Genomic DNA, 26,917 nt, shown 5'->3' with positions numbered 1-26,917 from the left:
AGTCCTAAGTCACACAGTATTCCAAAAAGACTCATTAGAGGCTGAGCACCCTGGAATACTTTTACTAGCAGAAACACAACAGCTTGGGTTGAAAACCCGCAACAGATGTTTATCCAATTTCTTTTATTAGGCAGTGCTAATTTTTATGGTTCTGAAGTTACTCTATTTCCAGTTACCAAGATAAATCATTTGTACTACCATGGGTTTGCTCTACGAAGTTATAGCAGCTACAGAATAGAAATGCAACACCAAAATACCTGTTACCTTTACATTCTTGCGAGTAGTCTTCATTTTCATGTAAATAATGCATATATTGAAATCCTATAGGTGATACAGCCATTCCATAGTGCAAATACAAAAGACCCTTTTCATTTTTAAAGTACAACATTCTACTGTCTTTATATATAGGCAGTTTCAGAACACATCAAACAGTTCAATATCTGTAACAGCTTTTCCAGGCATACAACACCACACATCCCTGGAGCAGAAATAAACTCTTCCCATGTAACCACTAAAAGACCTGTAAAAAACATTGATAATAAAACAGCGATCCAAGAGTAAATATTTTTAAACATAATTATGCTCTGATTATGTCTTTAATGGTCTTACTGGAAGAGATCTTTAGGATATCTCTCTAGCTTGTTTCTGTGTTACCATGCTGTCCCTGTACTTCTTAGATTTTTATTCTTTTGCTGACTCTTTTTTGCCATCCACCCATTTGGAACTTACTTCCTGGAATCCAAACTTTCCCAATGAAATGTGAAAAGGTAAAAGGTATCTACTAGATATCACTGTAGTTCACTTACCAATACAAGTACGACTGTCATTGCTACTTATTGTATATCCTGCAGGGCAATAACACATCCCTCCTGACGGAGAAGAATGACAGCGATACTGGCAACTCAGAGCAGCACAGTGTGATATGTCTGGAAAGGAAATAAAATAGTTCAGAAATATACATATTACCAGTAGAACAGCTTTTTGCCTAACATTTACAAAGCTACTGTCTTTTCTATGCAGGGTCTATAATTTCAAGAACAGCTTCTTAAAACATACATGCACAAGAAAGTATGTCTCAAATTCCATGAAATCACATACATGCAGGCAAGGAAATGGAAGACAGAATATAAGCTACTATGCATAACAGGTTTTCAGAACAGAGCTGAAGGACAAGCATCAGTCTTATATGAACCATCACTAGTAAGCGCCATGTAAAAAGCTGCACAGAGGAAGCCACCTGCAATACACCATACCTTTCTCTGGTTCCACCAAACCTGCTTGTGAACAACATATCCTCAACCTCTATCTATTGGCATTTAACCTCAACATTTACTCTTTCATGCAGAAAAAATTCTACTACATTAAATTAAGAAGAGTATATATATAACTCCAACATATTAGAGTATATTGGTTGGGTTGTCTTTATTCTTTTCTTCTCTTTTTTCTTTCACCACTTCTCCCTTTCCTTTTACTACTACTCAATAAGAAGTTCAGTGATAGGTGATCAAATTATGATGGTAAAGCGCTTGCTGACTTGCACCTCCTTTTCCTCAGTTTCTTCTGTTAAATGCTTTCCTTTGCAGCTGATATCTGATGTTACTACTAAACCACTCAGCAAAGCAAGAGATGCTTTTTTACAGTGAAGTGTAATTTCCTATTTTTTTTCCTGCCCTCCTATTCCAAAATGTAGGATTTTATTAATAGGAATTTTCCTCTTCCTGGACATTAAAAATGTAAAATACCATGGTCCTGATTCTCAGGAGGAATCAGTGTTCATAAGAGTGAAATTAACAGGAACTATGCATGCTCATTGCCACCAATAGAGAAAATCCAGTATACAACTAAATGGAGAACCCGATATCCCAGGTGAAATGCAAAAATGACTTAGCCAAGGCTCAGGATAGAATTCAGTCCCGTGGTCTGACCAGTATACAACATTCCTCCTTACTTTTAAAAAGTGAAAACCACAGATATTTAAACAAAAAATTTCTATATAGCACACCTTTCCCCGCCTTCTTGAACACATTTTAGGATATGGAGAGTGAGATAAAAATCCTCATTTGTGAAATTTCATGTACAGATTTACAAAAGGAATGCTCTGTTCGCAGCATACATGCCTCTTTCAGACCATCCAGTCAAAAGAGTACCAACAAAAATAGTGAGATTCCAAAATTTCAGCGTTGTTTAGGGGAGAAAAGGTGAATGTGAAAAGATGTCAGTGCTGATGTTTCTGCTATTCTGTGTACACTTTTGATTCTGATACGTACTGCAGTGCCTGCCTGCAGTGATGTTAGTTTCATCTTCTCCTGCAGGACAGTCTGCAGCCCCATCACACACTTTCCCAATCGGAATGCACTGTCCTGAACCAGGGCAGGCCCACTCTCCTGGGTAGCATTCATGGTGATCACTTTCTATGGAAAGAAAAACAAGAATAACTGAGAAATATGTTTCAAATAATACTTAGAATTTCTTCCCAAACAGCTTCCAAAGCATCTCTATCCTTCATTATTCAGCTTCTGGTTCTTGCATACAGCTGGGAAAGACTATGAAAGAAACAGCATCTATACTTTCTTGTTATGCTTTCTTTTGCCTTCTAAGTACAATGCAAACAATACTTGTGAGATGCATGAATCTTTCTAGTTTTCTGTGTTGTAAGAAACACTAAAACCATTTAGCTTTAGACAAACTGGTGCACCAGAAATTGACCTATGGCTTTGTGGTTTCAAAACACGCACAGGCTGTCTGGATAAAGAGAGTAATGCTCATTGTAGAAAAGGCCAATGAAAGAGAAAAAAGCCCATGATTTCATTCATTAAAATTTCTCTTTCTTGCATGACAAATCTTGGCAGGAACTGAGTTATTTTCATCTTCAACCAACTGATTTTGGTTATTAGGAACTTCATGTCTCTTAACAGATGACATAAAAATCTCCACAGGAACAAAAAAACACAAAAAATGTAAGAGAAAATGTAAAAGAAAAACATATGTTGCTATATACTACTTATTTTGCAGCATACTTAGTATCACAACACCAACTCAATAGCTCTCATACACACAATAAAAAATACTGCGTAAGTTTAAAAAAAAAAACCAAAACAAAACCCAGAAACTGGTAAAGATGGAATTCTAAGGTTTAAAATGGATTCAGAACATCTTGATTGGTCAAAACTCCATAAAGGTACTTAGTGAGGTCTTTCTCTGAAAATGTCACCATTAGAACTTAGCATTATTATATACCACATCCTCTTTCATCTTCATTATCTTCACAATCATCATCTCCATCACATATCCAGCTCTGATGAATGCAACGGCCACTTGGGCAAGTGAAGAAGTTGCCTCTGCAAGTTGCATAAGCTATGGAAAGAAACACCAGAAAATCAAATTACTCTAAGCGACTAAAAGGTCAGAAATAGCAACATTGTGTCACAGAGTAGTGAGTATCTTTTGATGGCTGTAGAGCTAAGCAGTCTACTTCCTGCCATCTGCTTGAACCAGTTCTTAGTAAAACAGTTTAAAAGAGTAAAAAAAAAACAAAAATCATACTGCAAGAGTTTTCATCACTCCTATCTCCGCAGTCATCATCATGGTCACAGATAAAGGCTCGTGGGATACATTCTCCGTTAGCACACTGAAATTGTGTACTGCTGCATCCATGCGCTGAAAGAGATTATAGCACAGAAAGACACACACAAAAAATCTGTCAGAAAACATCAATCTTGAATTCTAACAGTGGGTCTATAAAGCATATCTATTTGGGATCAGTTTGCATATGGAACTTACTGCAGTTAGCTTCATCAGAAGAATCTCTGCAATCAACTCTGCCATCACATCGCTGGCTTGCATTGAAACATGCTCCATTTGCACACAACAACTGTTCACATCTTGGATAATCTACAATAAGAAACCCTTCAGTATTAGCAAGAACGTTAGACTACAGCTTATAATGAGTCATACATATGCAGTGTCAACAAAATATCTTGATCTACAGGAAGACAAAAAAGGAACACATCTTCCCATACTACTACTGACAAAATCTATTTACTGACTACTATTGACAAACAATCACTACACTGTCTCCTCCAACACGTATTATGTTATAATTAGGTTATTATGTCATGTATATGCTTTTCATAGATGCTACAAAACCTCACAAGAAAAAAAAGGGAAAATACCCCTCTCATACCCCGAAAAGATCTGCAGCCCAAACAGTTTACAATATGATAGAAAACAATGCAAGACAGGAGAGCAAGTAGTGAACGTTTATTTTACCTACTTGTTCCTCAGTTTTATACTTTATTGATCTTAAAAGTACTTAGGTAGTTAAAAAGTTCCTGAAATTTACAGTTCCTATGTCCTCTTAGGTGTGTATTCTCAAACTCAGAAACTTCACAGTTTTAGGGTTTTGTTCTAATTAAGCCAAGGATGTTAAACTTTCAGGGCTATGATCAACTTCAGCATCTTTGGGTTTTATTACAAGTTTCCCACTTCCTAAAACAAAAGATCCTGCAGAATGAGAGATTTTTCAGTGTCTGGCTGTTCTACTTATGTAAATGACTTACAGACCAACACAAGGGATTATTTTAAACAACTCAGAAACAATCCTGTAAACACTTACGCATAAAGCAATCAGTGAGTTCAATGGAACTATCCAACAAATTAAGCATGTGCATGCGTTAAATTTCTCTGTACACACCTGATCCCAGAGCAAAGCATTTGGGTATAAAAATCTACAGCTATGCAAGAGCTAATAGTGATCAGAGAAGCTGATCATACTGTCTTTGTTCTAGGGGGCAAGTGGAAAAAGCATTAATGCTCTGTGGGTGTCCAGGAGCTATATAAAAACCCAAGTAAGGGATCTCTTTCAGGGACTTGGAAATGTTTTGGATTTAATGGATCAGTGACAAATGGATTGGAAAAAGCTAAAAAGTAAGGATAAGATTCTGAACTAAAAGAACAAGGCAGGTAGTTTGCATCTAAGAATACAGCTGTGGAAGAGGAAAGAGAGAAAGGAGGTAGTATAAGACTGAACGTGGGATTAAGAGAGAAAAGAGAAGGGACAGAAAAATATGAACACTTTTCTTTCATCTTGCTTTTAATTGTGAAGAGCCTCTAACATGAGCATTGTTTCCTTTATCTTTTCCTCCCAAGAGTGTTTGGCTAATTACAGGAAACTGAAAAGAAGAGATCTCTTCCTAGTGATCACAGTTCTTAGAAGATAATACAAGTTTTGTGCAAACAAAGGGAAATCCATGTCCACTCATTCCAATGCTGAGAGGGAGCTCTTCTTTCTCTCCCCTTCTTCACAGGCATCTCTTCTTCGCTGAAATACTTCTCCACAAACTGTCTTCCCTGTGGCATGCCCGCACTTCAGTTGCAAAATATAAACAACTGGCAAACACCAGCACAAATGACATATAAGGCACCTTGCTCATTGTAACCCAAACTATTTTGGGGCAACAGCTGGAAACACATTTAAATGGCATGTTTCAATGTACACATGTGGAAGATGCTTGAAAGCTATGCCACAGGAATCGTTAGGCCCACATTATTTTGCTCTCTAACACTTCAGTTCTGCAAGCTGAAAATAAATCCATACAAAAAAAAACAACAACCAGTAACAGGAAACAGTTGCAACTGGTATTTGATTCAGCAGCACTGATTTATGTCACACAGTCAGCAAGTGTAACTTTGTGCATCCCTAAACCAAGTTACAAGAAGGAGCAACTAAAATGGGCAATTTCCTGCTTCCAAGCGTCATTCCTTTACTGCAGCAACATTTCAAAACTTTTTGCAAAATAGAATTAATTAAAACCCTTTGACTCACTGCCATGAGTCAGCTTATAGCCTATCAGAGATACTAGGAGTCTCAAGACTCAGGGTCCTATGAGCTACATGTTTATCAGGTAGTGTTCATAGCAGAGATGCGTTGAGAGCTGGGAGACTAACCATACCTTCATTCCTGGCCTTAATTCCTGATTTTGATCCCTGCCACTCTAATCTTTGGCTGCCTTCCTTATTTTGCTCCAGTTTTGCCTCTTCCCTGCTTCAAACTCTCCCTGGTAGAGGTATTTCCTCCAGAACTTCTGCGGTCCTGCAGCTGTTACATGCAATTTGCTCAACATCAAGAACATCAGCCTCTGACCACAAGCATTTTCTTCCTTCTTGGACTATATCCCTTGTGATCTCTCCAGTTCTTAATCTTTGTTCACTTTCACCCTGATCTCCACAGATTCATCCCAGACCTGGCTGCTCACTTCCTGACCACAGCGGCTATTTAGCATAGGCAAACAGGAGGCAGGCATTAACAGGTTAGGCAGTTGACCCATGGCAGCAACTCAACACAAAAATTAGAATAAAAAATACAGAGTTTCTGGGTCTGCACTCAGCCTATCAGCCCCAAACAACACATCTTTAAAACACTTCCCCTTTATCTCTGATGGCCTCAGCACAGTGTTTAGCTGCAGAAATGTATGAGGAAGGTTATTCTGTCAGTCACAGCAAACCAAAATGGCCGGGATTTTCAGTTTTCAATGAAGCTGAGGCAGGAGAGAGAATTCTACCCTTAACTGAAAGAAGCAAAGTATGTGGCACAGAAAAATGGAACCAGTATTGGCTGCTTACTCCCAAAATGTACTTGCTACCCCAAATAAATTGTGTTTCATTCTTCATTTCTAAAGTTTTAAAATGAAGGTATTTGCTAGCTGCTGCTTACTAAAAAAAGGTGGAGGAAAATTATATATATATTCAGAGAAAATTTAAAAAACCATAATTTTATTAAATTAAAGCAGCTTCAATGCACTAATTATGTGACCTGCAGCTGAAACATTGTTCTGATGTTTATCTTAGCCTCTGCATGGGTAGTTTTCTCTTGCGGTTAATCCCATTAGCAGTAAAATGGACTAAGACTTTGAATTCCTTTGTTCTGTTTTTTTACATGTGTAATTGCTGAGTTACTTCATATCATTGACATTGTGCATTTGTCTAGTTTCTTAAATAATGTAACTTATTCAGTAACAAAACTTTAACTTCTTTGCAATCTAAATCTACTTCCAGACAGATCAGTGAGCACAAGGCATAAGTAAACAGACATGCTTAGTTTGTATTTTGTTTTGCTTCGTGAAATAACAGAATCCATTCTAAATAGCTTTTTTCTTTCATTATTCATGGATGTTTCATTTTCTCTTTTTGAAACCTTTTAGTGTAAATTAAATAGTGGGAAATTAATGACAAAGGAAAAGGCCAAAATAGTTATATTCCTCTTGTATTTGTTTATATCAGATAGTGGGGAAAAGGAAATGGATAGAATAGTGGAAAAATGAATATTCAAAGCAAATATTTGAATCTGCTTCAGTAAATTTTAAGATTTACATTAAGCCCTACTGTGTAGTTAAACATAAAATCCCCAAATTATTAATTGTATCTTATGACTTCTGTTTTAAAGCTCTACACCTTGCAAAGACCGAGAGGAACTAAAATTAACCAGCCTGTCTGAAAGGGTCTTGTCATTACGTTTTCCTCTATTCTCTTGTCTTCAGCACCATCACATTTCTTTAAACTAATCAAACACTCCTCCTTTCAATATTCGAAGTCACAGTCATTCTTCTGTCTTAGATGGACTGTCAACACATATTCTAATAAACCAGAGTAGAGGTTGTTGAATGATATGAGGCAGTCTCTCCCCCTGGGGCTAAATATGCTGCCTTCACAACAGTCATGGGGCCTACTGGCTGATGCAGCACTGATTGGGTTTCCCACACAGCAGTAAAGCGCTACTGTTAAGATATCTAGAGGCCCCTTTCCAACCTGCCTTTTTAATTTACTTAGTTGAGAATGTTAAACATGAAATAAAATGAGCACTTCCATTTTCAAACATCACAGCAGCTTCTAGGCTGAAAAAAAGAATTGTGAGTATTGTCCTTAGGACTCCGCTCCCACTGTGCACAGGTTCACTGCATTATGATGACCACACCATTTTATCTGGCTGTTCTACACTGTCTTCAGTGACTACTCACAGAGTGCTCTCAGAGGTTCTGAGCAGTTCCTCTTTTTTAATTCATGAATAATGTATTTTTTTAACAAGTATCTTTTCTCCAGGATTTTTTTATGTGCTGTGAATTTCCTAAATTAAGTTACCAACCTCTTTCCTTTCTCTAAACTGTAAGAGAAAACAAAGCCAAGCTACAGAAGATATTCTTCCAGCAATGGTATGGGATAGTTTGGATCCTGGCTTTTAGCCATTTGTGTTGGTGACCTTAAAATTGGCTGTGGGTCTATCTCATGGAAAAGTTCCAAGCTGGTTGTCTAAGCAACCATCTATTCCAGAGTACCAAATAGTTCTAAATCACCTTTCATTCTACAGAGTGTACATTTTAGGCACTTGTAAGTCAGGGATAAAATACACTAACAGCTGGCTGACCATGTAGTATGCTGGTTTTCTTTTTACAGAGCATGTGCATGTGCCCTTTTTTCCTCTAAGCACAGCCATTAACAATGTTTTCTTGCTTGCTTCTTTACCCATGACACTTAGCATCCTGACTTCTTCCCCCACTGTCCACCCAAAGTCTAGTTCTGAGTGAAGTTTACAGTTATGTCTTTTTCCTAAAGGCACCCTAAGTTCCAACAGCTCATATGTTATGTGTCACTCATGAGATGTAAAGCTTTCTCTTAATACTAACTATGAACAGGCATGATGTTACACACTGCTGTATAGGTATTAGGCAAAAACATCTCTGAAAAATCTGGCCTCCATTCTGTAGCCAGCTGTCCTTTCCATCAGTATTCAACCTAGGCCAGGATCTAGGGAGGCTGCCACCAGTCAGTCAGGCAGCCTCAACTCTGTGGAAATTAGGCTGAAAAAAACCTACTTGTCCATCTTCATTTTGTTGGCACAATATAAACAGCTTCTCTGAATACAATATCACCCAGTGTTGCTTCATCTCCACAAGAAACTGCAGTCTAGAATCCAAATGCTTTTGAAAGAGTCAAAGTTACTCAAAGAAGTGATTTGGGCTCAAATTCTGCTTTTCTATGCAGGTTATACTTATCACTGATTTCATAAGAAGCATGCAAAAAGGATACGAAAAAATTGGGCAAAGTTAGGTCTGAGACTCCCTAGGCTTTAAGCCATTTTAACATGGCTGTTTTTTTCCAATACAATATTCATTATCCTTCAGACAGTGACAGACAAGAAGCCCTGGTCCTATGGCAGCAGTTTGCATTTGAGTTCTCCAATAATGGATCTGTATCAGGACATCAGCTCTAATACACAAAAGAATCTGAAATGAAACTCTCATAACAAGCAGCATATTGTGGTCATCCTGTCCATCAACAAGCTCTTTAATCTTACAAATTTAATAAAATGCCACAGAGAGATGAGATGAAACTAGATCTAGTGCTAAGAGTTAAGACTCACGGCAGACTCTTTCATCTGTTCCATCAGTGCAGTCCTTCACTCGATCGCACCAGTATGCACTTGGGATACACTGTCCATTTGAACATGTGAACTGCTGACTTGAGCATGTCCTTCCCGCTGCAAGAAACAGGCACTCAATCAATCTTTCCCGTCAACCAAGATTTTTAATGCAGAACAATATTATCACTTCTTCCTCTTTAACTACTCCATCCTTCTCACAAATGCTAGCACAAGACTTTCTTCCCCTCTACTTCTGTGTACTCAAAGAGATTAAAGAGCACTTGACAAACACATGGCAGATAACATAGTTCCATGAGGCCTTCTGTAGCCTGCAAGGTCACTGCTTTTCTCCACTGAAGGGGTTAACCTCTAGGTTAAAAATTACCTCCCTGTAATTGTTCTGGCTAAAAGATTAAGTTACTAATTCTCACAGTTTTAAAGTTTTCTCTATTATTCTACTTACTACATACAAATCATCCAGTAACTCCATTATTTGGTCAACTAGAATGCCACGATGTAAACACATCAGAACTAGATGTAAAGCACTGCTTTCTAATACAGCACGGGCCTCAACAGTCAGGTTTATTTTACATTCCTAAGTACTAGAGGATGAAGAATAATTATATCTCTTCTCATGACAGCTGTGTCAGTAAAAAGCAACCACATAAAACTGTTCAATTCCACTTTGATTTTACTACAGCTAAATTCAATTCTCTGTTCTAGGGAAATTAATTGAATCTGAGAAGATATAGCTGAAGGGCAAAATGACTGCTAACTTTTCCTCCCTTCTGCCACCTGCACATTTGTTTCTTTCAAACTCATGTTATATCTCATCACCACCCCAGTCTATACACTGGCATCAAGTCTGCTGTTTTACGGGGGCTCTCCATTCCTCCTTCTGTCAGCAGTGTTTTCAAAGCATGATCAACTACTGGGATACTGGTGTCATGAGTTAAAACAAGAGGAAGGCAGTAATGTGAAACAAATACATTTTAATTCTGCATGTGTGACTCCCAGAGCTGTCAGCCATTCTCCTCAGGAAAAATGTTTAATGTTTCAGGAAGGAAAAACTTTTCCAGGGTTCCCAAGCAAAAAGATGGAGTCTCTTTAGAAGAATAAGGACAAATACCATGACATGGCTCTAAAACAGCAGCAGTGCCATTCTGTAGTTACTAACACTCAAGATTAACCAGTATATGGAAAATGATGTTACAGTGACCCAGTTAAAAAGTCAACTCAGAGTTGTTGCTCATTTTGCATTTTCTATCTACAGTTACCTTAGTTAAAACATAACCAGCAGTTGCACTGCATCTTCTCAGAGGAAGAGTGGAACAAAAAGCAGTCAACTTTAGTTCCATTTTTTCCATTCAGTGGGAACACATATCAAGAGATAAAAGTGAAAACCAAGTCTGTGAGCGAAATCCTTCCAAAACTCATACCTGTGAACCTCCTCAGAATCAAGGGGGTTAGTGAGTAGCTCCAGAGCTGTTCAGTTGAAAAAAGTTATCAAAAAATGATATATAGAATCAAAAGGAACATAAATTAATCTTATCCTCATCATTAAAGTAACTTCTAACACCAGAAGTAGCAGGAAAAGAGTTCCTCAGAACACTACACTTGTTCTTCCTATTTTATGCAAGAACACAGATAATGTAATTTGGTGTGATAATCACCTCAGTCCCCTGTTCATCATGTACTTAACTGTATGCAGTCCTTAAACTGCTTAGTTACAAAATTCAAAAATCAGAGTAACATATTTTATTATTATCAATATTTATCTTGCTATCAATACTGAAATAAGAAAGAGCCTAGGGCTATGGCAGTTAGGCTGCTAAATGATTTCTTTGCTCTAAAATATACAGATAACATTAAACACTAGTTTAAAACAGCAGTTCACTTGTGAATAATATATAGCATAATAAATTGAAATACTAATACAAATTAGTTCCTAAATTTAAGCTGTCCAAATCATAATGAAAGACTCGACTCTCATCCCATACCAGGACTTTTTATATTCTTCCTGTCTGAACATGAGATAGAACAACTCTGGTCATTTTAAATAATAATGCCAATAAATAGCATCACTTAAGGTGGTACAAGAATCTTCAGCAATGTTTACTTCAACTGACTGATATTTCCTCCTTTTTTAAATACATACAGATTTCTGATTTTTTGGAACTACTAAATTTCATATCAACTATAAAACTAATATCACTGTATATTTTTCTCCTTTTTTTCTCTTTTTAATTAACTGAAACATTGGTAATTTTCAGATTTCAAGACCTAGAGATGTCTTTTTGAACACACCTTCTGTATTTTATCTATTTCAGATTATTCTATTTCTAGAAACTAAAGAGACTCTTCTAGTAAAAGCTGTACCTAAATCAGGTTTGTTTCTGTATGTCCTCAATATGCTGCTATGTGAAATACCTTATTTCACAAAGCTGATATAACATTAGAACTGAAATACTTACGACATTGTTGATGCTCATCTGAGCCATCTTCACAGTCTTCCTCATCATCGCAAACCCATGAGTGTGGGATACATTCGCCATCAGTGAGACACTGAAACTGATTTCCCTCACAGGTAGGTTGTGCTAGTGTAAGCAATGAAAAAAAAAACATAATTTCACAGACATCTGGGAAAGCACTTTCAAAGAAAACAATTAAATAAGGCAAAAGACTTAAGGTTCAAGTGTCACTTGGCTGTAATTTCCACTAAGGAGGCATTTGACAAACCAAAGAAAATGGACAGAGCAAGGAAGGCAAAGTGGGCCAGCAGAAGGGTGCTCAAAGGCAAAATTTAGACTAGTGAATATGAATTTTCAGTTTTGTGTTCTCCCATGAAAACACAAGCTCCTCTTGAAGGCAGGTTACAGGAAAAGCTTAAGGCTCTGAATTGCCCTCTTATGGCACAGCCTGTTACACATGGAGTCAACATTATCTTCCCTAGTTTCACAGGGGTCTGTTCAATTGCTCTCAATCTACCTCAGATGCTCTATCCCTGGTGGGAAGAAGGTCTTTCAAAACAAGCTCATGACTCTTCTCCATGAATTCATGAGATGAAAGTGAGGGCCAGGTCAGAACCTGAATGTTGCTGGCCCAGCTCCACTCTGTACTTTTCAAATAGCCAAACAACAGAGAGCTGTTAGAGAGAAAGATAATGTTTGAAATTGTATTACTGCTGATTCTGTCCCTAGTTAATACTCCTGGGAAGAGTCACTAGTACAACACAGTCCAGTAGACAGGACTCTGGTCTTACCCTCTTTTTTTCTCAGGATTATGTTGTTGCAGTATTGCAAAGTCAACTAGAAACACTTGTGCTCATGGGATGATATGCAAGCACAGCTAACAATGCAAACAAAGCATCAAGGGAGAAATGTAAATCACTCTGTAGATTTAGAGTTGAGAGGTACAAAATTACATTAGAAGTAAAGTAATTAGAGGGATAAAACTGATCACATGCTACAGACAATGCACTTCATGCATATTTTCTTTGATTCCTGTTGTAAGAATCAAAGAATAAGATTACAATATAATTTTAATCCTTAGGCCAGTTTCAAACATTTTAAAACTATTTTCCTAGACGCTTACATGTCCCAGTACCTATCACACATTAACATGCTGTTTTTAAAAGCAGTTAACTGAAAAAATTTAATTTTCACCTTCCTAGTTTATCATATGTATGAAAACAAGAACAACTCAACTTCATGCTTAGAACTATGATGACTGTAGTAAATGTTGGTTCTTTTTATTTTTTTATCTTTCACAAAGTCAACATGAATTTTACCCACTCCTTGTTCAAAGCCCAACCACTTCTTTGAGTTGCAGTTCAGAACTAATTGAAATAACAGGCTATAAGAGACCACCATTTTGTTTTTCCAGTTTAAAGCATTCTTCATCCAGAACTGCAATGGGTTTTGGAGTTAACTAAAGCACTAAGCAGCAAACCAGACTGCCAAGCTGTGTGAATGACCTCCAATTATTATATAGGTCAAGAAGCAATAGAACAGTACAGCGTGAGAAGATCCAACATAAATCAGTCTTTCTCAGTTATCAGCTGAAGGGCAAAAACTGACCTAACCTATAAGTGGGCTCATAACTGCACCAGCCCACGAAACCTTAAAAAACACTAGAACCGAGAAGGTGAAATGCACGTGAGTTCCTGAAAACAGACTGTTAAGGCCATTTCTTCATTTTCACAACCTTTTAACATTCAGCTTGAGAGACTCTTTCTGCACTGATATAACAGCCCATCTGTATACAACTGTTGTCCCTGAATTGCTGGCACGAAGGGCAACATGACCAACTCTAGACAATTAACCAAGGCTCCACCTAAGGTGCAGTAGGTACAGGTTATTGTCTAGGGCCTGAAAGACCAAAACTTTATAGCTCAACTGATGCTGATGGTAGCTGTATGTACATCTAACATTCAGGACTACTGCAATGATACAATACAATAGCTTTCTACATCTACTTAGAAAACAGGCATCAAAAGAAACTCAGATTTTTAAGAGAAGACTAAGTCATGTTAGAAGTGGAGCACTACTTGATTTGCAGACTACCTAAGCCAATGGACTCAAGAAATACAACTCTTCAGCAGATTCTGCAGTCTTCTGGGGACAACTAGGAGTTTTCTCCCCTTCCAATATCCATCCTGTACCACAAGTACAGTTGAGCACACTGGGATCTCAATATTTTTTATATTACAAAAAAGTTGCTCTATAGTTGTTTTACTTACGACAACCAGCTTCATCTGTATCATCCGAGCAGTCTCTAGCCCCATCACACCTCCAATCTGCAGGAATACAGCGTCCATTTCCACATCGAAACTGCCCCTGCTCACATCCTGTGGTAAAGCAGAGAAACAAGTAGGTTAGCAGTATCAGCACATAAAACCAGACAGTGCAGTGCATTCCTGTCAAACAACTGCTATCTATCAATCACTTTACAACATGAAAATGACAGAAAGTATCATGATAATGCAAAAATATAACTAAGTGTGTATACATATACATATATGTATAAATGATCTCTAAGCACCCAGTCAACCAAAACAAACAAACACGAAAAACTAGCTCTCAACCTTACAGGGCATTTTCCAGTCAAATTCCTACAAAATTCACATTATTTTAATATTTGTATATTATATAAACAAACAAAACAAACACTATAAAGAAAAAAACACAGGAAAAATAATCTAAACAAGTCTCAGAGTAGCACCTATACTACAGAAACTTATTTAGCAAAAATGTATCAATTTTAAATTCACAAGCAGTATAGACTTAACTAAAGGTAGGGCATCATTTTCCTCATTACTTTTAAGGGCTAAACATGCTGAACATTAGTCCTCCCCAGAGTCCCTAAGAAAAAAATAATAATAATCCCCTTAGCTGAAGTGGAAATCTTGTTTCAGCAGTGACCACCTGAAAGTATAGAGAGACCTCAGCTTTGTTTTGGTTTTTAATAATGCCCCAATATTTGAAATCTTTCCTCTGAAGTATAGGAAAGCATGTCTTCAGTCAACATTTGAATAGCAAATAATTTTAAAAGAAATTAAGCTCTCAGACATTTATGGCTGATCAAAAGCTATCCTGCTGTCATTCCCTCCTGCTTAACCTACTAAGGATTAAGACCTGATAAAGAAGCATTCATTTCCAGGTGTAAATGCAGCTGGATCAGGCCTTTATTAGAGTCGACTAATGAAATCTCCAGTCCCATAGGAAAGAGAAAATGCACTGTTTATGGCCTTTCATTGACTACAGCCTCATAAAAAGAGAGTGAGCAGTTTTATAGGTCCCCAAAACAATGAGCTATAATATAATTAGGTTCAACAGAGTTCTGTTTCATGTTAATCTGTTGTCAGCACCTCAGAGAATGGAAAACTGAACAAAAATACCTGAGGTAGTAGTAAAGCACAAATCTGAAGGGAAAAAAAAAAATCCTGTTTCCTGATTTAATTAATAGCCATATGATAAAACTACATCTTTCAATTATTCTGAGTGATTTGTCCAGAGAAGATAACCTCAGTATTCATAAAGCACAACCACCTACTTTTTGAATTCATGATGACATAAATAACATGTTACCCTAACTTTCATGTAAAACCAGGCATATCAACACTGTCACATAAACACAGTTAAGTGATGTATTCCTAAGGGATATAGGCAAGCTACTTTATGCAAGGAATGTTCAAATCTGATTGTCTGGTAGTGACATCCTGATTTATAATGTATCCTGCAAATGGTCAAAAATTTTACTTGGATAAATGGTGGTACGGAGTGGTACAGGAGTATGTTCACCCAAATACCTTCTATAGACTAATGCATGATGGTGGTTGGTGGTGCAGGTCTGGGGTTGGTGGTGCAGGTCTCTTATCAACTACCTTTAAAACACAACAACCTCCCTTGCAAAAATGCCCTGAAGGAATGTACAAGTTCACTCTGGAATCCCAGGCCCTCTTGCTGAATTTTGCCCTACAAAGCAACATTTCCATATGAGATTAGTAGCTAAAGCTCTAACAAACACGACACACAAACCACTGTTTATCAATTGGAATTACTATGCAAAGCAAATACTAAATCTGCTTTTATATTTACTATGTTACTGATATTCAAAACCACCGGAATATTCATAGCTAGCTACTTAAAAAGAAGTTACAATTCAGAATTAAATCTGCATCCACATGATTAGAATCATTTCTAATGAAATATGCTTATAAGCAAGCAATATGAGCAATTTGTATATTATTTCTAAATAGTAACTAGGCAAAAAAGCTGTCAAGCACTATATGCCACTGCTAATTTATTTTTCCTATCTTGTATTAAGTTGCTATAGTTAAACATACCCTTATAGTGATAAAAATGAGGAGATAACACTGATAAACTTTTTAGAAAGCATTATAAACATAGCTTTTGTACAGCATGAGAAATGGTAACTGGATGTTAACAGAAAACCTGCAAACCATGCAGTTCTCCTACACTCTGTAATACTTTGCAGAATTACAGTTTAAGTTGCTCACACCTACGTACAGTAAGCACTGTATCGATGTCCATTTATACAGTTCTTCAGCAGACCTATTGTAATTCAATTACGTCATTAGGCTTTTCAAATATTATCCTCCATGCTTACTTATAACTGAAGGCAAAGAGCTCTGAAACACCTAAAAGAAAAAAAAGACTGATACTTCACTTACCACTGTTTTATATTATCTCTAGAACAAAGAAAATTACATAGCAGATAATGATGCTAATTCATTCAAATGACAACCCTTGAAAATAAGTAATATGGAAGAAGTAAAAGTGGCATGCAGTATCAAAGGCACTTCTCACAAAGGTTCAAAAAAGCTTGTGTTTCAACTGGGAACAAACCCAATTTTAAGTTTGATAAAGAAGAAAGCAATCGGGGGAAAATGCATGATTACAAGATTACTGCTATGAATACCCAAGAGAAATATCCAGAATGACAGAAAAATAATCATGTCAGCAATAACCAGGTTTGTTAATACGGACACCAACAGAGACCGTTTTCTCAAAACTTCTGCTAAAACCAAGTACTGGAAACCTACCTTGAAGAACTGTGATTTAGTTACTATGAATTTAGTTACAAATTTTAAACAGTATTAAGTAAAAATGCTGCAGGCATTACACACACTGATCAGTAATGATCCATAGAGGAAACATATGGAGACCAAAAGGACTATTTCCATTGATACATGCTATGCAATGTGAGCCTGCAGCACCTGGGTTTCAGCAAGAAGGCAGACTGTCAGAAGACAAGGGGTATCCACTTGTTTATTGCCATTATCTGAAGTCTCAATATGATTAGTCATTAATAATTTTATGGAAGGTTTTGCTTTCAATAAGAATTTTTTTTTTATGTCAAGGCAGACAAAATTAATACTAATGAGCTAATTTCCATAGAAATTCTGGTTTACTCTGACAGATGCTGATAAAACCAGACACCTCTTTCAGGCAAGCAGAATCCTGTTAGCAGGATTCCTGGACAAAATAACCACGGAGTTTAAAAACGAGCAGTAAAATAATTAGTCTTCACTGTCATGCTTAAAATTTGCTAATATAAAATAATCTAGGTGATTTTTGAAAGTTCAAAATTCAGAAATGATCAAATTTTTGGTGTTGCTCTACTCGAACTATAATTCAGTTTTTGCCTTCTGACTGTGATTAAAGCATTACTAAAATACAGACTGAAGTATGCATGGCAGTCCTTAAGAATCACACCAGAATATATATAAAGAAGCATCTCTGGGTACTAACAAAAATATTTTTGAAAGGTAAGGTCTGTTTTAACTGCCTAATATTAAGGAAAACACCAAGGTAAAAACAAATGAATGGTATCATCTTTAATATAAACCAGTTTAGTTCTGAAAAATGCAAACCAAAGACCAGAAGCATCACTGGAAAAGCAGAGCACAAAGCATTGCTTCTAAACTTCTTGATGTATTTCCTATGTCTGAGCTTTATGCTAACTTTGTCACTAGACTTCATGTGGTTCTCTGTGTCTGGGATTCTCTTATAAAAGATTCCTGAGTGGATGTTTTAGGTTCACAATTTGCTCTGAAAAAAGAAGGCGGTTAATATTACTGGCTCTGGGTAAGCTAATTGCACAAAGATTATGCCATGTAGTCATTTTCCACTGGAATAAATCAACATAATAATGATTTTGGCAGACCAAAGACTGAACAAAATACTAATCAAAAAAACCACATTTGAATCATAGAATCATTTGGGTGACTTTTAATTTATTAAAAATAAATGTATCTCTTACCAATGGAAATAATGTGATACAAGCACTATTCAATACAATTAGCTCAGATTCTTCAAGACAAGTTTTGCCCAGCAAGTGTTGCCTGAAGAGGAATGAAGCTAAACCCTTGCTAACAGCAAATCCCACTGCCACTAGAGGATAGTAGTCAACCTTCACAGCACTAATGAATGTTACTCAATGTCACATTAGGTCATATGGAACTCCAGCAGAAGAGAGAGAGGTTAATAGCTTCAGGCATTTCGCAGCACAATGGTTGCACCCATAGGGTTACAGCCTTCAATAGGAAGGCAGCCTATTGCAGGCTCTCAAACTCTCCTGTGCTTCATTTGCCCGAATATGTTTGTGTAGAAATATTGAGATTGAGACCTAAAGCTTAAATAAAATCCTCTTGTGTTAAAATCAGAATGTTACCTTCACTTTATAATGGAAACCTATACTGCCCCACTCTCTGCCATTCTGCATTACTCCAGACTCCTTTCAGTTCTTCTTTGAACAGTTCTAGTCTTTTCCAATTCTTTTAATAAATTTTCTACCTGCCCATTCAACCTTGAAGTCTCTCATACTTTTCTAACTTTGACTACAAATCTTTTGAATTACATTTGTGATCCAGAGATTAAAGGCACCATGAGATTCTGACTATAAAGAACAGACCAAAACCCCTTATTTCTTCTTTCTTACTCATGCCCACAATACCTTTGAGAACTGCTAACACCTCTTTACCAATTAAGCCCGAATGAAAGATTTAAAGTAATGAAGAACATGTTAAGCCCAGGGTAGGTTGTACCACTTTCAAACTGTCCACTCAGAAATGAAACTTACACTCACTTGACACTTCAAGAGTCTTCTCTCTCAATGGATTTTTTTGTATTTAAAAGAGTAACGTTCTTCAAGATAATATTTTTCCAACTGAACAGTTCCACCTTTAATACATCTGCAGCTTTTCAACAAATAAGTGCAAACAAACTGTTCATTACAAATGTCTTCCACATACATTTTACAAAAAGAAAACCAAGCAATAAGCTCTCTTTTCTTCCTGCCTTCTGACAGGGTACTTTTTTTTTCCCATTCACCCCCAGACAGAACAGCCCACTCCAGTGGCACTGCAGGTGCCTGGAGAATCACCTTCCATACACTTTGCTGTCAGATTTTTGCCTAGCTTAATTGCATATCAAACAGCCTGAGGTTTTGGAATGCTCAGGGAGGGGAAGCTAAAACTCTGGAAATTCCATCTCTGTTCCCCCACACTAATGAGGAAAGAAGTAAAATCCATAGTTCAGGAAAAACCTTTGCTTATTATTGTAAAATGTGCTGTGATATTGAAAAGTAGCATTCTGCTAGCAATTACAATAGGTAAATGTAAAGAAAAATAGTCTGATATAATTATGATAGATTTCATATATCAATATTTAACTTTCAGTACTTCTACACTGTGAAAACTCCTTTATGTTTAATACAAACTGTTCAGATGAAAAAAACACCGACCACATAAGCATTTAAAGGTATTACAGAAAGCTGTACAAGGTTTATTTTCAGCTTTCAAGACATTGCAACACAGAACATCTTTTGTACCTACATGTCTCTAAACCAGATTATATTGGAGAAATCTGACAATATGAACAAAATGACAATATCAACAAAAAGGCAATACAAATGTGAGTCTGCACCCACTTCACATGACCAAAAGATCTCTGTATACAAAGACTGACAGGTAGACAGGAGACTAGTCAAGGGACAATCTGAAGCAGAAGAGCAAGAGAGAGTTACAATATGAATAGGAAGCACAGGATTTCTTTTACTGAATTATATAATAATATCCAATTAGATATTATAACGAGATTATTAGTAAAATAGCTTCTATAGACTCAGTAGTTGATCAAGGACTCTTTGCGCCTTGCACTGTACAAACGCTTAACAAAAAGAAGGGTCATATCCTAGACAGTTTACAGGATAAATGATGATAGGTGCTTGAACTCACCTGGGTGGCCCAATGTCAACAAGCAAAGGCTAAATGGCCCCTTTTTTTTGCAAAGCAAAATCTGGAGTGCTACTGTTTCTCCAGTAGCACTCCAGGAAGTCACAGTACATGAGAGGCAAATTCAGTTTTGCTGGTATAATTATTAGGCAGCACAAGAAACAACATGCACCTTGATCCTTCCTATGGAGGGGCCTCCACAGGAAGCCTTTATCAATTGGTGTTGGAAGGGCTCCTAGCCAGAGACTCCACCTCTAACTCTAGTTTGTTTAATGTAATCAATGCACTACTCTTCACAAAAATTGTCTACTCTGTTTTTAAATTCAATTATTCATTTGAATGCCAACAACATAATGAGATGTGTGTGCAGAAGTACCTCATTTACTTAATTTGATTGTTTTATTATGCACCCCCTAGCCTCCAAGCTAAGATACGGGCATTTTAGAAAACTTTCTGGTACACAGATGATACAGATTATTTCAGATTATTTCACTGTGGGGGTATATGGAAATGATAAAGGACTGAACTTGAAGCAACAGATCTAATTCTCCGTTGACACAAAGTGGACTAAGAGATTTGGTTCCCAAGTCCCACTTGCACAACTTCCTCAAAAAATAGCAGAAACCTATTGATAATAAAATAGCTTTTACTCACCCAAACAGCAGAAAAATGATACTTCTACACCTTCTCCCTAAAAATCCACTCACATGTAGAACTCCCTATATTATTGGATTATAAATAAAACTGATATCAGGAAGGTGAGAGGAATGAAAACAGAAGGTAAACTTAAGTTTAATTATTTGTTTCTTTCTGTAAGTCTACCCATATATGCAGAGTCTATTTCTCAGATTAAGGAGCTAGATATTCCATACTCACAGAAGAGGAAACTGAGTAAACCACATTCTGAGTTCATTGGAATGATGGGTATCAGAATCTGTAATAAATGGATCTTGCCTGTCAGACTAGAACCCAATGCTACATTTTATATTACACACTGATTTTTAATAAATAGCACCTTAAAATTCAAGAACAAAAGTGAAAACTTTGCCTTTCAAAATAGAGTTAGAAATATCATGTTTCACTGCAGCAACAGCAGGTTTTTATTGTTTCTCTTTCAGAACCACTTGCCAAGTAGTTAAGGAAGTCCAGAGACAGCAAAATATGTATTATATTCTGTGATTTTTGTGTGCACACTCCTGCATATGCAGACGCTTGTCAACCAAAACCATTGTTAAAACTAAAGCATCAAATCTGGTTTTAATAATACTCACATGCAGAATGTTTTTTGAACATATTAAAATTAGTATATTGTATGTTAAACTATTTGTTCTCAGTTAATACAATTATAAAAGGACTATAGATTCATTTCTACTAATGCCTCAACATAAATCCAAGAATTAAACAAACTCAGGATTTTAATCTACTGAAACTAAGCAGGAAAGCTTTCCTGCAAAGAAAAAAGGGTTCAAGTCTCCTGCAGACAAAAAGTTCAAAGGAATGACACTGTAAATGCCTCCTAGCAACATTAAAGATATTCATAATCCTCATCCTCTCTACCTTACTTTAGCTTTATTTATTGAAAAAGCAACAAATACAAGCAGCCTGATAAAAATAGAAATGGTTTCTAAATTATTTTTTAACAAACCTATTCAATTTTATTTTCTTCAAGTATAAGCCTGAAGTAATAATGAAGAGAACAACCCTAATTTTCTAATAAATCACATATGGACCTCTTAGAAAAAAAAAACTCATTTCAAATGTTTTCTTTCTTAAAGCTCTGGTATTCAGAACAAAATAACCATAGCTTCTACATTATCACTTTAAAACCAGCCATTCTGGGAAAAAAAAAAAACGAAAACAAAAAACAAACCCAAAACAATAATAGAATATTTTTTAATTATTCACATTGATCTTAAACATAGAAAAAACCCAAACCTTCTTGAATCTAAAATCATGACAGTTCACTTACCATACATGTTCATAAACAGCACATATCTATACTATGTATCTTTACCACAGTACAAAACTAAAAGCAAATTAATCAAAATTAAGTTCCTTTATAGCCTTTCTTCAACTCACACACTTTTTAGAAAGCAACAAATAAACTCTTACTATCTTCTTAGTCCTATAATAAGCAGGAATAAGAAATAATCCTTTTAAACAAGGGCTAATTCTAATAGACAGGAGGTGATATACCTTTCCACTGATAAAGTAAATATTCCTTAGATTGAACAGATCAGGTTCCTTCTTCCATTTAAGTCACTGTGAAATTTCTTCTCCTTCAGTGATAACTAATTCTTGTTTGACGCTTTCTTTAATCCCAACTGTATATAAAGTATTTTCCAAGGTGAGACCAACAAAAACTATGTGTACTCCTTTCTTAGAGTATTTAGTAAACATTATCAGCATGGCTATAATTCAAGAGAATCAGTCTTTGAAGTACTAAAAGATTAGACTTTAAAATATAAAAATGTATTTCAGACACATGACATATGTTCTGCACAAAACGGGAAAACCTCAACCAGTTGTCTTGACATTAGGTGTCTTAATCCACACAAAGGAACTGCGATTGCATTAGCTGGTTAAGCAAAGCAAGCACTGTGGAGCTATAGGGAAGGCTACATGTTTGAGCTGTCCTAAATCCTTCCTTTTCATGAATGGCACATTAAATTTGTAAATGTGTTCTAATTGACAAAATGACATAAGGAGGAAGAAGAACAAGCAAACTCAGTATAAAGACACCTCCAGTTACTCACAGGAGGAAGCATCCCAAGCATTTTCCTAAGAATGAACCTTTCTAATGGCCCCAAGGCTGCTGTAGAATAATAATTGGGTAACAGTAAGGGGGGGAATATGACCAAACAATGAAAATCTTCAAGTCTAGGAAGTATTTACAACTACACAGTATGTGGAAAATGAAAAAAGCACTTAAACAGCTTAGAAAGTGTACAGTACATACCACTGAGAAGGTCTGTTAGATTCAGTAGCAGTTGACAAAACAATCTGCTCAGTAAACTATTCTCATTCTGAGAGCTGCACTGCTTTTTAAATAAATGTGATGTTTGTTCTCAAAATCAGACTCCATACTGAGATGGTGAGCTGCATTCAATTCAGTCATGCTCTCCTAAAAGCCGATGAGTCATTGTAGCACTAGAAATCAGCCTCAGTAAGAGCCTTCCAATCCAGTTTATTACAGTGAAACTGTGTAATTTTTTATATTTCTTTTATTGAAACTTGCTATACAACATCTAACAGTGCCAAATCATAACTTACTGAAATATTATATCACAAGTTATTAAATAAAAAATTAAACTTGTGCAAAAAAAATAAACCACTTCCCCTTACACAGATAACACAGTAATCACATTAAGTGAAAGCCATTTCTTTTTCGCCACAGAAGCCGTATCTGTAACAAAATTCTTCACTATTTGAATAGCATCATCATAACCAGTGGGACACTAGATAAAAAAAAAAAAAAAAGGGACAATTTAAGCTGTGAACCAAAACTTGACAGGGCTTTTGCACTTCAAAAATAGTGACTGTTACTTATTGCAAACTAAACATGCAAGAACATTTTCAGAAAAGCAAACTAATACAAGTGTCAGTACAGAATAGATAGTTCAGATGCTACAAGCATCTAGCATGCGCCTAGTCAGACATTCTAATGTTACTTAATACTGCCCATGACATGAGGAACTATATCTATTTCTTTGGACACTCATCAAATTTCCTCCTTATACAGTAGCGACTCAATTTCAGCTTGCCACTAATAGCTATGGCTGGTCCCTCCTTATCAAGCTTCTTGAAAAAGAAATCCCATGTGTTAAGGCAGGCCTGAGTAAAGGAAGGATCACCTGAACTGAAACAACAACATTGTCCAATGTGCTCACGCAAAAATAAAATTTATCTTAATAAACCTGAAAATAAGCAATAAGAATTAAATCATCCTTCGGCTCTTTCATTTTAAAAACGTAGCATATTTCCTTTACAGTTCTCAATTTAAAAAATAATCTTTAAAAAATTCTTACCCAAACAGTAATACTAATGAGTGTGTCAGATTAAAAAGACAAAGTTCTTGAATACACTGGAAGAGGATAAACACAAGAAATATCATCTGCCACTGAAACATTACCCTTCCTTTCAGCCCCAATGGAAGCATTTAACTTAGATGTCCCCTAACCAGCCAAACTCTACAACTGTCGGATTTACTCACCCCTTAGGATTTTTTAAGGGTACTTGATTCTGCTGTTACTTCCCTTCATTGGTGGCTGTTAGGCATAATATTTTAAGTAACTCTTTAAATTACATTAGCTAGCTACTCCAAGCAGCATTCCAGGCACAATAGTGAACAGCAGGAAAGAAGGGTTTCTTGCTCTAACTTGTGAAGCTGGATAAGCCCTACACTTGCTACATCCTTGGAAACACAAGAGCATGCAAGTCCTGCATACTTACATACTTAGATCCAAAAGCAAGTGGACAAACCCACAGTAAGGGCACACATTGACTCCCAAGTTTCACAGTGGTAGCACACAACATATTAATAACAATCCTCACAGAACTGCAGGCATTTGTCTACAAACTTGCAACTTTTAAATTGTAATGCCTTTCTCATAGCAACAGTTTCTATCAGTCTTTCAAAATGCCTGCCAGGAAGAAGACTACAGCCACACCTGGGACACTGGTGGCCGCAATGTCAGTATCTATATATGGAATGTGTAATGACTGAGATTTCCTCTTGACAGGGTGATAATCTACATCTCTCTCTACTACATTATGAAATTTCTTGGGATTTAAGTCTCTGAGAATTCTTGACCCTTATTAGAAAAAGCTCAGTAGAGCAACAATTTAAAAAGTAAAGCAATCGATGACTGAAGTGTCTTTCCTAGGCAGGAATTGTTTCATTAGCAAGTGATAAAATTTCAGTGGATAAAGTACTTCATCAAGGTTGGAACTTTTATCACACTCTTAGTTCATTTACATTTTGCTAGTCATTATTTTATGGAATTCAATTATTTGTCTTTTAGCTTTTTTCTTCCTCAAATACAAGAGACATCCAAACTTCCAAAGGATTTAAATGTCAGCTCGAATGTTTCATTATTTTTTTGCATTTCCACTGTAAGATAACTATTTTATAATGCATTCTGTGGCAGGCTTAATAAACCTTTAGAACTCAAAATCTAGCAATAGCAGCATCATTGCATTTCCACTGTTAAATAATGGCGGGTTGTTTGTTGTTTTGGGTTTTTTTTTTCAATTGCCAAGATTTAGAACACAAATTCCATGACAGGATATCACTTCTGCAAGTGCCAAAGGAGCCCCATTGTCCTTGCCCTCTTTACCCAGGCGGAGCTCCTGGTGAAGCAGATGGCCAGCTTGCCCGAGTAATAGGACCAACTACAACTGAGCTGTATCTGATGCTCTATTCAGATTTCCTATTGGTTCAGCCAACAGAAATTTATCAAGGCTCAGATTAACAACTAAAGTAGATGCAGTTTAATCACTTCAGTAAATACCTTTCATGTACTGCAGAGGTAACAAAAGGAATTTTAGCACTTTGCTATATTAAGGAATACTAGGAAAAACACTAATTTTCAGTGAGGCTTTCAAGCGCATTCTGTGTTTGACTTCCTATAGAAAGTAAAAACTACAAAGCTATTAAAAACAGCTCATATATTCATAGAGGACGCCACAAACTTTGTCATTCATTTCAGACATAAACTGGAGCTCATTTGTTTCACATGAAATAGTTCAAAACCTATTAGACCTCACAGTAGTAAAAGCTACTTTTATTAACACAGCTAGAAGGCCAACAAAAACTGCAGCAGGATTCCAGGAGCTTGATTATCGTCCAACTCATTTATTGCATTGCAGGTTGAGAACAGCCCTACAATCCTGCTGAAAAGTGAACACGTGAGCAGTCCCATTCAAGTGAAGCCATCTGTTTACACCAGACAACTTTACAAAAGGGTTTCCTGCAGTGCTAATACTGCTTCTCTGTAGCCCTGATGGGACCGCTCTTGTAACTAGCACACTAGCCAAGCATTTCCTATGTGCTCCTAGCAGTAGCATTAAGCAGTGGCTGCATGGCCAGCTGAGCCAACCCACTGATTTACTGTAAGAAAAAGGGGGCTCTTTCTCTCTTTCCAACTCCCCTCCTTCTACAACTTGACGCCAAAGTTCACTGTTTTTCCCAGACTCTGGTATCTGCCAGACCTTTCTGTATGCTACTCAAAATCACCAGGCCACCAAGAAACCACCTAATTCCATAGTCCTGGTTTAGTTTTCCTCCAGGTTTGTAACTCAAAGCAGGTCACAGAGAAGTCCAATGAGCAGTGGTGCTAGCACAAAGCAAGCAGCAAGATCTCAAGGCTAGCAGCAACATGGTAAGAGACACTGGAGCAGGGAAGGATGGAGAGTGAAGCATCCTGCTTCCAGGAGCAGCAACCTCTTCACCTGGCTCATGAAACTATACCCTTAGATTACAAGGTATGACAAGGGCTTGATCAGATTGAAATGTTTCCCACTGGTATTGAGTGATATGAAGTTTACACAGTAAGCCTCCTTCTTCTGGGCAAACCTGGGGAGAATTACTGACTCCAGTTCTGCAAGCCCTGTATTTCCCCAAACTAAACTAAACTCTGTGGTACATTTATCTGAGTTGATAATTCAGGTAATGGTTTCTGAAGATAAAAAGTATTACCTAGATTCTAAATATATCACTGGACCAGTATCAGTTCCTGGGATAT

General features: G+C 36.7%; 1 protein-coding gene across 2 annotated transcripts in view; it reads right to left on the bottom strand.

The window, feature by feature from the left end:
• Positions 1–26,917, bottom strand: part of LRP2 (LDL receptor related protein 2) — a 123,849-nt gene that overhangs the window by 90,389 nt on the left and 6,543 nt on the right. For both annotated transcript variants that reach the window (XM_062604788.1, XM_062604789.1), the window contains exons 2-9: positions 14,154–14,261; positions 11,887–12,009; positions 9,413–9,529; positions 3,781–3,891; positions 3,544–3,657; positions 3,238–3,354; positions 2,268–2,411; positions 807–926 (exon numbers count right to left, since the gene is read on the bottom strand). In XM_062604788.1, the coding sequence (XP_062460772.1) occupies positions 807–926; positions 2,268–2,411; positions 3,238–3,354; positions 3,544–3,657; positions 3,781–3,891; positions 9,413–9,529; positions 11,887–12,009; positions 14,154–14,261 (954 nt within the window). The remainder of the gene's footprint in view (positions 1–806; positions 927–2,267; positions 2,412–3,237; positions 3,355–3,543; positions 3,658–3,780; positions 3,892–9,412; positions 9,530–11,886; positions 12,010–14,153; positions 14,262–26,917) is intronic.

This window comes from Pezoporus occidentalis, unplaced genomic scaffold, assembly GCF_034315485.1.
Source record: "Pezoporus occidentalis ecotype Australia unplaced genomic scaffold, CSIRO_AGI_Poc_V1 ctg88, whole genome shotgun sequence".
Taxonomy (NCBI): domain Eukaryota; kingdom Metazoa; phylum Chordata; class Aves; order Psittaciformes; family Psittacidae; genus Pezoporus; species Pezoporus occidentalis.
This window is presented reverse-complemented; position numbering and strand designations above follow the sequence as displayed.